A 16,038-nucleotide genomic window follows, 5' to 3' on the forward strand; every position below is an offset into this window, starting at 1 on the left:
GCATTTCTATGTGCTGTATTTCCACAAAAAGATTTGAACTAATTCAGATTTTTCTAAACTTTGTTTTGTTGTGGTCATTGTCATATTTCAACAATATTGATTATTATAATTTTGTGGACCAGCTGATTCAAACTACTAGCTTCTTTAATCTCTGATTTAATGTCGTTAAAAAATCATAAAAATCACTCCTTTTCCGATTTCATTGTTGCATTAGAGCAAAAAAGAAGCAGCGGGTGATCCTAGGAGAGTGATTGCAGCATTTTGGTGCAGTGCAGTTCAATCTACAGTATCTGGTCATTGCTAATTGGTTCCCCTCCATCATGTGGAGGCTTTCTCTATAGGATTAATATTGTAAATGAGGTGAAGCTCTGCCAGAGGGGATTGAGACTGTAAGAAGAGGTCTGTGTCTTTGCCGGGACCACTGATGATAATAGTTTGTTCCTGATTTACCAGCTTAACCCTGAGTGTGTGTGATAAAGTGAGAGGGGTCCTTTGCTTTCATGCAAATCGGGATTGTACTGCTGCAACAACCATAATAGTCGATCACAAAAGAAAGAGACAATTATTCGCTTTATCACTGTTTAATTGAATGAAAAAAGGGAGCTCTACATATTCAGACAGAAATGACTTATTCACTAAAAGCCTTGTTTAAATCAGTAGCATGAAAAAGCACCAATTGTTCATATTAAAGTTAAATGTGGGAGTAAGAAAAACCCAGTTGATTACATTTAAAGGCAAGTTTCCTTTCAAAACAGATTTTTGAACAACATACAAAAAACATGCTGAGGATGTTTCCTGTTAGGAGTTGCAAAAAGCAAAAGCCGATGAGAAAGTTCATATCTGAACTGGCTGAAATGTTAGTAAAGTAGAAGAGACATAACTTAAAAAGCTATAGACTGCTCTGCTTCGTAGAAAAGATGACTCAGAAGGTCAGCAGGTATTTCAAAGTGGTGAGTGATTTTATTTGTATTTGTACACCTTAATTTTACCCAGAAAGAAACCAATTTCTATAATCCAGTGAAGTGCTTCATCTGTCTCAGTGCCAACATGCTTCAGAGCTGGCAAAAAATTACTAATTTCTTTACTCATACTATTCTTCACTTTTTAATTATGCAAGTTTATGTATATCAATAGTTCTGTTTTATCCTAATATATGAAACAGAAGCATTTAAAAAAATGTTTGGCTTTTTGCCTCTCTTCTACTTTGATACCCTCAAATAAATCACTATGCAATCAATTTCCTTCACGAGTGAACAGAACATTCAATAATTAACCTATTTTAGTTTAAATGCATCATTCTGAAAAGGTTTGGTGGAAAGCAATATGTGTCTGTTCTATGTATCTATGTATCTCTGCTGGGGACAGACCGACCAAATAGCATCTTACAGGCTATTTATAGTAAGTCGCCATGCTAAAATTGCAATAGTAAGAAACTGTCTATACATGTTTTTATTTGATTTAGCCTATTGGCTAATTTCTAGGTAAGGGAGCAGTAGCAAAGGGTGAACTGCTGGTGCTGGTCGCTGGGTTTGCTGCTGACTGGGTTAAAGTTGAAGAGTGGGATGAGTTGAAGCTGGTTGGACAGCGTTTACTGTGCCTTAGCCTTGCCCATGATTTGCCCATGGTTCAACAGCGAGTAGCCCTCCTATCCAACAGTGATAGAAAACAGTCTGAATTTAGCAAATTGTGATGATTTTTTTTAAACATGGAGTGACCTGCTAACAATCTGTCTTTTTTCTTCTATCGCATTTGGTTAAAAAGGCAGCCCTGACCATCTGCTGGCAAGCTGTGTGACCTCTGTCTTCACACTGCTGGGTTACCATTGATGATATCATTAGTGTAACAGAAATCAGGAAAGTAAACAGTGGAGAGCAATATATTGTAATCTTGTTGATTACCTGTCATGTCATGAGGTCGTAACTTCACTGTTTGAACATATCCATGTTTTGTTTTTTTTATACTGGTGTCTTGAACAGTGCCTGAAACCTGCCACTGAATCTCATCTTCTCTGTGGATCAGCTCATGCATCTTTCTGTCTTGCCTGTGCTGTACCATGTTTATCTAATTCAGGCAGAGTTGTTTTGGGTAGTTAAATCAGTATGTACATCAGTTGTGATGTACATGAGCTAAATTATATCACATTAACATGGTGCGATGTCCGATCAGAAGACGATCATAACCCGCGTTGCTTGCTGAATCGTTATATTGGTGAGCGGTTCCCAATGCCACTTAAAGCAGATTTTTCACAGGTTTAAACAGGGTTTTTTGGACAGATGGATATAGGTATATAAGTGGGTAGATGGTGCCAATGGTGATTGTTGAATAGCATCCAGTGATAAAATTTGAGAGATAGTTAGACTCCAAGTATTAAACTTATGTTTCTTAATAGATTTTGCAAACTCCAGGCCAGGTTATAGCTGTTAAAGTGATTGTCATGCTTGTCTCAAAGTAAGTTAATTAAAGTGTCAAAAATGTTTGTTTCTATACAAAAATAGAGATTTCATGAATCTTTAATATGTTTAAAAAATGTTATTTCATTGGTACATGTTTAACTCTTGATAATCACATTCACTGTGGAGTTTTTAAAACAGTGAAATAACTTTCCAACTTATCTGGAAGGTGTGTTAGAGGACATAATTCTTCTTTTCGACTTGCTGTTCATGACAATGTGCAAAAGAACTGAACTAACTTTTTCAGGGTGTAGAAATGTTCACAGGGGTTTTAATCATTTTTGCCAGGCAATGGACTTAGCACTGTTAGAGGAGCCGATACGCCTCTTCAATGGATGGGAGAAAAAAAAGATAAAAACAAGCAAGCAGATTTTTAAAAGCAGGTGTGAGGAAATCCGAGTGACGCAAAGGGGTGAGAAAATTTATTCAAGTCAAGAATCCCTTGGTGGTCACAGGACACAATGCATGCCTTCCTCCAAGGCGCGTAGCGTTAAGATACACAATGTGCCCGCATGGTGCAGCCCACCACGCCAGACGTGAGAAAGCACTGATCCAAAGCTGTGAGTTGCATAAGACACCCTATCACATCAGCACACAAACACACACAGTTTCCTCTGTCACACACCAGTGATATAAAATACACCAGACTGACAATTAGGGCAATAATGACTGTGGGGAAGCTTGTGTAATTCCCTCAACCACTCACATGCAGACACACACTGTTACAGTAACTGAGACTCCTAATGTCAAAGCTAATAGCACCTGGTTGTTCAGTGCCAGAGACGGACCCTGTGAGAAGGAGGCGGGAGGGTGGAGGTGCTGAAGCTTAGATTAAGTAAGACCCCTTTTCTAGCAGACGCATGGGATTGCAGCAATTTGCATGACTTTTGGTGGGTTCAGATGATTTTAGCCGGACATATTCTGGGTTTGCAGGTTAAAATCTTCACTAAAATGCAGAAGGATTAGTTATAATTACAACAGGAACCAGAGCTGTTATTTTCTACATTATTACCAAGTTATTATTATGGAGTTGTTTTTTTAAAGCTGATTAGCTGTTTTATGTGTTGTCCTGTCCTCACAGCTGCTACATTGGACAACCCACCAAGTGAGTGGAGGGCAATGATAAAAAGAGAGAGAAGAACAAAAATTTACAACGTAAAGCAAAACAGGAAAAAATGAAAATGATGGTGAAGCAGAGGGACACAGATGGCAGGGCGGAAAGGCAGAACACTAGCATGCAGACAGCAGGATGGGGTGGACTGGGTATCTTCCCCCTCTTCCATCAGCAGAAACCTGTTTGTGGGAAACAGCAGTAATGAGAGCAGCTGCAGTGGATGCACACACTCACAACATACACAATCACACACCAAAAAAAAAAGCAGAAAACACTTATCCAGCCACTTAGCCACCCACTCCTCATAAGCAAACCCACATAAAACCCAATTGTGCACATAGGCGAATAGGCGGACATCATCACTCTTACCCTCACACTCGAAGGCCTGCAGAATGGTGGTGTAACTGGGGCCCAGCCAAGAGGTGTAACTACCCAGAACTCTCTGCAGGTGGTGGGTGGCATCGCTGAACAGCAGATCGGATTGGCCGTAGCCCGCCGAGCTAAACAGGCTGAAGCCCTCTGTGGCATTGCCAAACACATTCTGCAGGAGAGACAGCGTGTGACAGCATTTAATGCATGAGAGCATGCATGGATGTGCGTTGGCGTATTCTGGGAACATGTGTGACTTTGAGATTGAAAGCATGTGCAGCTGGAGGAACATCGCAGAATATATCAGTCTCACACACTCATTCAAAAAAGGAAGCAGGGGTTTGGGGGTTCCCAACTATTCATCTCTTCAGCGTGCAGTGCAGATCAATATTCTTTACAAAAATTATGCATTGAATACATACACTTACTGGCCAGTTTATCAGATAAACTTTCCTTAATACCTGATGTCTCACAAGGTTTTGGAAACATTTGCTTCACATTGACCTGTTAGCATCAAGCTAATGCAGATCAGTAGGATTCAAATTGAAAGCATTTGAATAACAGTGAACACATAATGGTCGAAATGATTTAAAAGACACTATCAGTTTTGTTCAGGTTGCAACAAGGGGCCAAATGTGTAATAAGAGCATTTATTTGTCCAGTAGTTGATTTATTAATCTGGTTGGTGATTAGAGTTACTGTGGTCTTTCTATTATTTGAAACCAGTCCCCTCTAACTTAAATAAATCCCCACAGATCTCCCTAATACATTTTTTTCCCTTTTCAGCCAATGTTCAATATGCCAACAGATTTTTTTTTTTTTTTTTGGTGTGAAATATTAAGACCAAAGATATAATAGTCGTGGATTATACATTACAGTTACAGTTTTTTCTCTAATCCAGTTTGTTTTGATTGGTTTTTAATTTTGAATTTCCTAGTTTTTAATATTATTATTATATTAGTTAAGCATGGTTTTAGTTTAGTTTTCATTAGTTCTAGAACTAGTTTTATTTTTTCATATATGTAGGTCATTGTATATTATAGTATAGATAGTATACTGTAGTAAATATGTAATAAAGACTCAAAAAATTCCACTGCATTTCAGTTTTATTTATTTATAAAAGACATATTTAATTACAGCTGATGTAAACCAATTTGTTTTCATAAAAACTTTTAATTTACAGATAAACTAATAAATATGAGAATGAAAGGTATATACTTACAGTTTTGGGAAACTTTAGTTAATTTTACAAATTATACAGCTCCAGTTAGTTATAGTTTCTCCCTATTATTACAGTTTTAATAAATGTCATCATTTAGCACATTTAAGCTTTTGTTTTTCATTAGTCTTAGTTAAATATAGCAACTGTATCTGGTCCAGCCCACTCTGGTGGACAACTAGGAACCATGAGAAATTCAAAGTCACATTAATCTGTTCTCTTCACCATTCTGATCTGCAGTTTCAACATCTGTAAGTTGTGCAAAAATGCATCAAGTCACTGCCATGTGCTGGGTTGATTCCCCAGTTATATTGCAAGGTATTGAACATATATACTTAATAAAGTGGCCAGGGAGTGGCTGCAGGGGGCAACTACTACAGATAGCTGATGCACCCTACCTGTAAACGCTCCAGGAATTTCCAGACACGGCACTTATCCTCCATGCGCACCACCACCCCGTTGGCAGGGACAGCTGACAGGTGGCATCGCAGAAACTCATGCAGACCTGCCTCTGTCCCGTCTGGACACAGCAGCTTGAGATCCTCCAGCTCTAAATCCAAGGCCCAGGATTCCTGGTTCTTACCTTCATGAATGTGTAAACAAGACTGACTTCAGCCTTTAAAAAAGCTGGAATGTTTTGTTAATAAACATATTGGACAAAATGCAACTTTTATCAAATAACGTTTCAACAGTGCATATTTCCCCGTTGCTATTATTCTTCAAATTTAACCTTCCCATAACCAGACAGATGGCTGGGTGAAAAGAGCTAGGCCACCTTGATGCTGAGTTTCCCCAAGACATCAGCCTAAACCTTCCATGCTCTTCTGACCTCCCCTAATTGGTGCCACCCTAGACCTTTCTGAAGCATATGATGCAGCAAGCTTTGTTAAACAGCTGCAACATTCATGGGGATGGTGCCAAGCTCCTTCTTTTACTCTGTTCCAGCAGAGTCCATGCAGCATGACTGTGATAATAATCACCATTAATTTTGGATGTTGCCCAAAGCAAAGGAGCAGATGCAGCAAGCTGAGAATTACGGTTGCTATTACTGGACAAAAAAAAAAAATGCCTGGGCATCTGTTTGTTATGATATCACTTTTTTGGGGGGGGCTTAATTCCTGTTTTCCCATCCATCTTTTTGTCTTTATAAATCTCATGGGGAGATATATTGATTTGCCTCACTGAATTTCAGTGAAATTTGCACATTTATCCCAGACTGCACAGTTTTAGAAAGCAGAAATACTTTGTGCCACAATGACATCTTCTGTCTAGACTGGGAACTGCAATCCCAGTTGAATACAGACAAACCAACAGCAGTAAATTTCATCACCATCTGTGTATTCTGGAATGTTCAGAAGGAATATTTTTGCACTCACCATCCAAATTATCAAAGACAGTTGTATGTTTGACAAACGCAACATCGCCGAGGTTCTCAGCAACACACCTGAGAGGAAAAAAAGGTACAAACAATATTGTCAAATTTTCTTTAGTCCTGTTTTTCTCTCCTCAGATAGATACAAAAATTTGCTCATATATTATTTTTGGTGCAGAGCTAACAGCATTTATCTTCACCACAGTGAAAATCTCTAGAATAACTTTATTCTGGATTATGTCAACATTTCCTTTAATTAAAGGACTATTACATAGCAGCCCCTTACAAATTAATGCACCTGGTATATTGTAAGTTGAATGTAGCTTCTAGGAATCTCTAATCAATTATTTCAATTTCCCTGAAGAATAAATCTGCTGTTTCACAAATACTCTGTTAGTTACTACTGTAACTTTTTGACAAAAATGTCTTTTTAGGAGTAGTTTTACTGCAACATACTTTTTACTTTCACACATGTAATATCTTAGTAAAATATTGCTACTCTTGAATAAAATGCTTGGCTACCCTATCAACCCTGCGTAGAGCAGACAAGCTTGTTTTTTTCTTTCCAAAAAGTTATCCAGACAAAGACAAACAATGAAAAGTTACACTAATATACAGTAAGGAATAAACATTGTCAGTGAATGTACTTTCAACCAGTGCTTCCCAAAGTGGGGGGCGCACCACCTAGAGGGAGTTCAGTCTAACCACCAATATTTTGATCTGTCTTATTAGATTATTTTAATTGGTTGTGATGACTTGTAAAGTATTTTCATAGCCTTTTCTTAATAGATACTTTTTTAGTCTTACTTGAGTAATTTTCTAAACAACTACAATAAAGTAGTGCTACTGTTAGCTGAGTTCAATAATTGGGTACTATACCCACCTCCTTCTATATGACATGAAAATCAGGGGCTTAAGTCTTTAAGTCACAAGGCATGAAATGGTCCAAAATAGTATCCCCTCAAAATACAAATCAGTAGGGGTGGTAATAAAGGGAAAAAATAATATTTTTAGAGTTCACTGCATTAAAAGGAAACACTTCAGTGTTATAAATGCTGGTTTAGACATGTTGCTTGAAGGGAAAGGCTTTTCTGTGAGGAGCTTGCTAATACAATGTAAAGTTTGGTGGGGGGATTCTGCAATGAGTTTTCCCCATCTTTTTCTAACGATACTGGGAAACTTGTCTGAAGTGTTGGGACTCTTTGGGTAAATGTTATTCTGCCAATGTTGGATAGTTTCTATTATAAAACAGGAAGAGATTATAAAAATCTTGTGGAAAGCCTTGCTTTGTTGAGTACTTCTAATCTATTATTGTCTCCTCTTGAGCAGAAGTATTTCTCTCATAACAGACATTTTTTTCCTACCCTAACCCTTTTTTCCAGGTTGCAGCAGATCTTTCAGAAATGGGTGTTGTGAGTGAGTTTATTCCTGGAAGAGTTCGTGAAGTAGGAGTACCTCAGGGCCCCTGCCTCTCCGTAATGTCTTTCTCTATGGTTGTTGACACAGATGTGTCTGTCGTTCTCGTCTCCTATGCAAGCCTCACAAAGGTTCTTGGGGTTGTTTCCTCTGGGATCATGCAGCGGGTCCTTAATGCCGGGCACACAGCTGTAGCCAAAGAAGTTCCCCACAGCTGGCAGGAGGAATGGAGAACTAGTCAGCAGCAATCACAGAACCTAAGAAATTTGTTTTTCTATCATTTCACCTTCTTTTTTTTAAACCAGAAGGTATTCCTTTTTTTTACTAAAGCGATGGAAAACAACTTCAATTTGAATAAGTGTCCAACAATTCAGCACAAACCCAATAAGTAACACGGCCTGTAAATTATCTTATCTGTTCTTTTACTGTTCTTGAGAGTTTTGGCCCATTTCCACCTCCAGCCCTTCACCGCTCTGCTTCCCCCACTTCCTGCCTCCAGAAATCTCAAATACCTTCCATGCATCAGTGTACACCACCACACACCAGCACACACGGCTTTCACGCTTGGTTTCACCTTTGGGGAAATTGCACTGCTCTCCTACACTGATTTGGGATGTGTTAACCAAGTAGCCGATGGGAACAGTCCAGCCCACTGTGGTACGGATGCCGGGGTGACAGGAGCTGCGTTCATGCATCTCCAGCAAAGAGAGGTCTGAAGAGGAGCGCCGGGCCATTGCCACCACATAGTAGCTGATTCCATCTGGAATAAGGTGTAGGGACAGATGTCAAAACAGAAAACCACTGATACTGTAATCGGACAAAATTTGCTACAAATCAGTAATTGGTAGATGATCAAATTTGTTTGGCTTTATTTGTTAAATGAGCACAAATTATTTTGAATAATCAACTCACTGCATGCACTTTTTTTTGCTGAATATTAAATAGTTTGATGTTATTAATATCGTTTTGGATTTAAAGGGTTCTACCATTCCATTACAAAAACTGTGCACATTATTTCCCTTTCACTTTCAAAGTCTTAAGAATGAATAAAAAATCTGGCCAGTCAGACAGTGAAAACCAAATCAGTGCATTTCTACTAAATGTACATCTTTAAATAAAACCTCTTTTCTAAGTGCTGCATGTTGGCAACATATTTCTTACCGACTCCATTGTGAGACTCCCCTGCTGCGAGCTCTAGACCATAGCAAAGACCAGCAGCGTAGATATCATCTGCAAACATTGAAGCTGCATCCGCTGTGCCGTTCTGTGAAATCACACATTTCATTTAAGTAATCCAAAATTAGTGCTTAAACAGTTTTTAGAAAAGGTGTGAACCGTATGCTGAAAGATGAGAAGCTGAAAAGAAATAACTTTTAAAATCTGTTTTAATACACTACAGTATAAACATTAAAGTGGTTCTTGGATCTTGCACCAGCAGGCATGACATAAGGATAACTTTATCAGGACTGAACATCTTCATGTGTTGAAAATTTGAACCTTCATGATGGCTCTGAGTGTTTTTAAGGTTTCTGGCATGCCTTTAATGAATTAAACTGGGCTAATACTTTTAAATTGCTTCATAACTGTGATTGAAATGTACTTTTAAAACATCTGTAAATATTATTATCAAACATGAGAACTTTACCAAAAATAATTTTAAATGTTATTTCAATACACAGAAAGTCTAGCACATTGATATAAATATGCAACATGCATACACTCAGTGTATTAAAATCAATATTGACAGATTGCATTTTTAATTCATGCAGAAATACCCATCTATTGTCTGTACTAGCTAATCCATGCAGCATCACATAAAAAAAAATCCAAAATATAACTAATAGTAGTAGAAAATGTATATACCTAGGTAAATATGCACATTTATCATATCATTCCATGTATGTTCTTAGTAGTGCCAACAAATGCAATATGTTATAGTGTGTTAAAGTAAGAATACTTTAATAATTACAATATATTGTGCTAGAAATTTTAAATATATTTTTGGAAAAATGCTTCATATTGTTGTTTTTTACTAGAAGAGCTCTGCCAAAATTGATGTTTCTTTTTTCAACTTATTAAGGTTCAATTAACAAAAACAATCAAATAACTGTAACCCTATTCAGTATTTCCGTATACCTTGATTTTTTCCATGCAGTCTCTGGTGTTCTGGCCACGGACGCACAACAGGGACCCCCTCACGTTCTTGGCCGTGGCATTACCGGCTAAATCCAGGCACTTCTGTTCCTCGGCATCCGATAGCACACACCAGGAGACTGACCAGAGAAGATTTTTTCCATGTTAAAGGATGATTACATGAAAATGTTTCTTCCTGTTAACTTTCTTTTCTTTTATTCCCTAGAAACAAAGCCTTCCTCTGATGTACCTGTAGTTTTTTGATGGGAGACACAGTTGACTCTCAGAAGAGGCAGAAAAAGCAGAAAAGCTGCAGTATATCTCTCCATGTCGGCTCTGGTCTAAGACAACCTTCTGAATGATTCTGTTTGTCAGCAGAGGAAAAGACCAGGTGGAATTCATGGGTTAAGAAAAAGTAATTCAGCCCCCTCCCTCTCAAATAACCTTTACAGAGAGAGGAGGTATAAAGTAGGGGAATGGGGAAGGTAGATTGAATGTAGAAAGAAGAAAAAAAATCACATTATTCCTCCATCCTTGACTCTTAAATCGCGGGTTCTCATTAGATAATCCTTTCCTCCGTCTCATGATAGCAGTCTAGCATTTCCCCCTTCAATTATCCACTGAGATTTAAGCTCCATGAAGAGGATTTTGGTGAACTCATGTGGGCATGCAGCAGCTCAGGTCACCTGGCACGGAGTCTTAAGCAGGGCTCTTTAATTAAAAGAAGTAGGGGACAATGTGTCTCTGTGCAGGAGAGGTTGTTCGTGGAGAAAAGATACGGTTGGGTCCTGCTCCGACTCACCGGAGTCTAAAACCCCAAGACAGCAAGAACAAACAGCGTTGGTCGTTGTTCTTGCCCAACAGACCCAGTGAAGGGAATGCATATCATCCACTGGATATAGTTATCCAATTTTTCTACCTTTACAGAAAGCTAATAAACTCTGTCACACATGATAATTTATAAGCATTATTAAAAGACAGTTTTTATTCTCTGTTTATATTTCCTGCAGCTTTAGAGAGATTTTTCATTGCATTTGTCTCTGGAAGTCTGCACATATGAAATAACGTTTACCGATCCTTCTTTACAGAATAAGTTTAGCCCTGCTGGAATTAATGGAGGGCATCTACGAACAATAGTTTTAAAGCCTTGCCACAAATTATGGTCTTGTTAGACCCCCTCCTCAGCTTTTAGAGCACTTAATCATCCTGATAAACTGTTTTATTTTTATTCTCATATCTCAGTTAGCAGCTTTAGTGTGTCTAAAAATTGATTTTTTTTTTTCCGAATTTATGAGCTAATATGTTGAACTCCTAAGGGCTCAATGCTGTGTCCTGTTTTCTTCTACTTAAAGTTCACATCCGTACTTTAGGTCAGGTGATTCAGAGGATTTTGTCAATTAAATATAGGTTCTCTATACACTAGAAAATTAAAATCTAATTACGGTAAGTCAATAAGTGCATTTTTTTTAAATAAGAGAAAACACAACTACAGACTCTTATTTCAAGTGCATAATATATGATAATTTTATTTAAAGGGTAAAAGCACATTAAATTGGCAGATTACATTATTTACTTACTCATGTTTTTTTGTACTCATTTTAGATCATTCTTGCAGTGTTTTGTTTATTTAAGACTGATGTTCACATACTGCAGGGTTTGATTAAGCAGCCCCACAAACGTTAAGTGGTTGTTGAGTAACAACTACGTAAAGCTAAACCCAGACAAATGTAGTTCAAAGCACCATCATGTCTCACCAGACATCACTATGTCATAATTTAAACAGCAGGTGGTTGATTTACGACTCCCACTGAAATGCAAAATCAGAAATGTAAGTTGTTGCTTTTTTTGAAGGTTGCATAATTGCTCTGTTAAATACAACTCACCTTTTCAGTGAACTGTGATAAAAGTCCAACCATAAAATGTACCCGCTGTTCTAGTTGGTGTTCTTAAATTGCAGGTAAAGATCAGAGCAGCACAGTTATATCAAATGTCTCTATGAAGAAACATAAAGCTGACTGCAGCTGCTATTTAACCACCAAAACTTCTCCTAAAAACCTTTTCTGTTTGTTTTTAAATACCTGAATAAATTTTCCTCTTTCACTTTTTTATTTTTGTTCTCAGTTTTTCCTCATTGCTCACTTCTTCTTGTTGGTATTGGGCCTCAGTCTCTTTTATCCGTATCCATCTTCTCTCCCCATCCATTATTTTCCTTTTGTCCATCTAGGAGCAAGAACTGATTCATTTATTAATATTTCACAACAGCACATCTTAACACCATAACCTAAACTGACTGCTTGCTAATTTCCAAATAAGTTTACCTTCACTTAACTCGACGTAGATTATAAACAGTTAGTACTTTTTTCTATAACCATTTCTGACTTGGTTAGTTACCAGTCATTAGTCCAACACTCTCTAAGGATCTGGAGAGATCCTTATCTCAGTATCCTGAGCTGAGTCTCAGGATACTTCCTCTAAATTGTGTGCAATATGAAACTGGAGCTTTTTTATTGGTTAATCTTTATATTATATACCAAGAATTCAGACAAATATAATTTATTCCTTATAATATGTGAAACTAATATTATATTGTAAAATTCTACTTTTTTCTTATCCTTCTTGGTTATGTTTTAACCAGGCTGTGTTTTCTCTTTCAGCCTCCATGTCTGCCTTGGAGTCAGAGGAGGTCATATCATTCAAACTTCCATAGAATCAGGTAGTTTAGCTCTATTGTATAAATGTTTCTTAGACAAGTATTATTAGATCAGTCAACAAGATTAGGAGTGGAAATTCATGCGCTACTATCGATCAAGTTCTTGGGTTCATCTCATTAAATGTATTGAAAGAAAGGATCAAATCAATTATTTTGGATATCACTATCCTATTAAATACAATCCTGCATTAGTAATTTAGGGTTCAATGAGAAATGTATGAAATAACTGCAAACTTTTAAAACTTAATATTTGGTCCAATAAAATCAGCCCCCCTCAGCTGTCTCCTGCTCAGAGCTTTTCTCCCCCCTGTGGTACTCAGCTCTGACCGCTCCTAAGGCTGAAGCAGAAACGATGCACAGTTGCTGTGTCCTCTGACAGGTGCACATATCTCCAAATATTGGATCCTATTCTTTACCAATATATGGATGAACAACTGTTCTAAAATCTGGACTGAAAACAACTGATGCTGGTGTAAACTGTTGGAAAAAGAAAAAGAACTGTTAGTTGCTGTACCTAAAAAAAAGAAGAGAAAAAAAGAACCTACCTGTTACTTACCTGAATATGGAAAAAAAAATGTTACAATAGTTAGAAGTGTTTTATATTTTTATATTTTCATTTCATTGGGTATAATTTGTTGTCTTTATTTCATCCTGTATTTAATTAATTTATTTTATCCCATAGGTTTATTTCCATTTTAAGAGTGGTTCTGTGAAGGGAAAGAAATCCCATTCGCTTACACTGGGCTTCACAGTCTGCCTGCTTGCTGCATGAGGAGCAAATAATGCCATCATCACAGAGGCCAACGTTAACAGGGTGACTGGGGGCCTTGTCATGTTATTTCTTCTACAAAAACAATGATAAATTACACTACTAACAAATGATTTTATTAGGTGTCAAAGTGGGATTTACAGATAAAATAATGAATAAAAAAATATATATATAGATTGACGAGAAAGGTAATGGTGGGCAGGGGACAAAAGGGGCTGGTGCTCAACCCCCCTCCGCTCATACGCTTGGGCAAAACTCTTGTTGGTGACTTGTTGGTGATTAGAGGGAACCATGGTGCCAAATATGTCACACCTTCGCTTTTATCAGCTTACACAGAAATAGCTGTGTCTGCATAAATAGCTTACCTTCTTCAGTGTGTGAAGGTGTGTCTGAAGGACTAAATGTAGAGCAGTGGGGCCCTAAGGGCTAAAAGGCTGCAAGTGCAGGTCATTCAGCAGTATCTATTTATAAAACTTTATCTATAAAGGAGTTCAAATAAACACAGAGGCCAATGACATAAAAACTGGCACAGAGCTTTCCTGCTTAACAGTCACAATCAAAGACAGAGGTAATTTATTGTTACATTTTCTAACATAGAAAGTATATATGAATCTATGCTCCTCTTGTATCTCTGCTTCTCTTATCTTGAGTCCCCACACTAAGTCTGATTCTGCAGGAGGTTTCCTCCTGTTAAAAGGGAGTATTTCCTCTCCACTGTCACTGGATGCATGCTCAGTGTGAGGGATTGCTGTAGAGTCAACGACAAAATGCAAGATACTGTCTCTCAAGGAGGAGCAAATACTGCAAGTCAAAGACTCAATGCAATCAGCTGCTTTTCTTAAGATAGAAACTTTTTTTCAGATCAGACTGTATGATCTGATTTAATTGTCTCTATAAAGTGCCTTGAGGTGACATGCTAATTGGTGTTTTAAAAATGAACTGAACTAAAATTGAATTGAAAGTTCTGTATGGATGAATTACACCTAACTTTAGGAGAACTGATAAAAATCCAGAAGCATATCAAAGGAGAATAGATGGACGTAAAACCACATAAGGTCAGCATAAAACCAACACTCCGAATAGTAAAGCCAGAGCCTAATGACCAGTATCAGATTACTCCAGATTTTTGGCTATAGAGAGGATCGGATAAAGAACTAAACATTAGCTGAGCTAAGAAAACTGGGTGGAACGTAGGGCTGTAAAATCTCTTAGATGTAGAGCGGTGAGAAGCCATTCAAAGGCTTTAAAATAAATAAAAGAATCTTTGTATGAGGGAGTAAAGTTAAGTTTTTGTTCCACTTTCTTTCTATGAAGACCTCCATGAAGGTCAGATTTGTGGATTGGACAATTTATCGTCATCTTTTCAGCTAATGGACTGAACAGTGCTGTGGATTATTAGTTTGGAATATTGTTTGATGAGCTTACACCTTATAAGCTGAGCAGTTTGCTGTGTCCTTTCATTTTTATGATGCAGATTGTTCTTTAAATGTTCTCCAAAAACAAAGTCTGAGGACTTCTTACAATTGCTGCATTTATAATGACATTTAATCAAATACAGGCAGATTCTGTTTCCTGATTCGACCAATTCTGGATAAACTGGGATTAATTTACAGGTTCCAGTTTCAGAAGGAGTTGAAATTGTACTACAGTGATGGCAAAGTGTTTTCTTTAGATTTCTACTCTAGAGTAACATTACCTGAAAAATGCAATTAAAAAATGGTGTCATATGATTTTTCCTTGTATTTTTTTGTGTATATTTTATTGAATTAACATTATAATGTAAAAAATGTAAACTGAACTTAAGCAAAATGTTTGAGAACAAGTACCAATGTTAATGATGTAATCAGTTGAGTGAGTCCTACATAATTCACCGCTGCACAGCAATGTTGATTGCAAACATATTGTGATATTTTGTATTATGACTAAAATATCCAACACTATATTTTTTCCGGGATGTGACCATTCTTGGTTTTCCCCGGACACAGAAATTCAGAAATACATTGCCTTTCATGCACTTATGTATTTTTTTTTTCAACCTTCAGGGATTCTATTTGTTGAGTTAAAAATAATACCTCATGCCTTTAGGTGTTATTTTATGCTCACACTGGATAATGTTTGATTTTGTCACAATCTGATATTATTGAATTTTTTATATTATTGATTTTTTTCCTTCCTTACTTTTTTGTGTGTTTATTTGTTTTTAACAGGAATTGTTTAAAATAAATTTCTTTATGTATTGCCATGGTCTTAGCATCATCTATATTTGGGTACAAATACAGTAACTGGTGATAAATTACACTTAAATTTCATCTGAATTATAAAATAAGGTCAACAGACCATTGTTGAGCCATTGTTGAATTAAATAGTTGAAACTTGACATAAAAGCAGAAAACGTCCCTAAATCATAATCCTTATATGTCTAAACCTAACATGAAAGGAAAACCCCTGATGAGGATTCCTACCCTTATTCTGCATTTGGATACATG

At 37.1% G+C, this 16,038-nt stretch overlaps 1 protein-coding gene across 1 annotated transcript; it reads right to left on the minus strand.

The window, feature by feature from the left end:
• Positions 1-3,586: 3,586 nt before the first annotated feature.
• On the minus strand, positions 3,587-10,546 carry LOC107093037 (otolith matrix protein 1-like). The gene is made up of 9 exons (XM_015387842.1): positions 10,324-10,546; positions 10,077-10,213; positions 9,102-9,204; positions 8,515-8,700; positions 7,980-8,154; positions 6,529-6,596; positions 5,551-5,735; positions 3,934-4,105; positions 3,587-3,743 (listed from the first exon to the last, which is right to left on the minus strand). Exons 1-9 carry the CDS (start codon positions 10,400-10,402, stop codon positions 3,733-3,735), a joined length of 1,116 nt encoding a protein of 371 aa, XP_015243328.1. The 5' UTR covers positions 10,403-10,546; the 3' UTR covers positions 3,587-3,732.
• Between the last annotated feature and the right edge of the window lie 5,492 nt (positions 10,547-16,038).

The sequence above is a fragment of the Cyprinodon variegatus genome, unplaced genomic scaffold (genome assembly GCF_000732505.1).
Source record: "Cyprinodon variegatus isolate N-32 unplaced genomic scaffold, C_variegatus-1.0 Scaffold404, whole genome shotgun sequence".
NCBI classification, from domain to species: domain Eukaryota; kingdom Metazoa; phylum Chordata; class Actinopteri; order Cyprinodontiformes; family Cyprinodontidae; genus Cyprinodon; species Cyprinodon variegatus.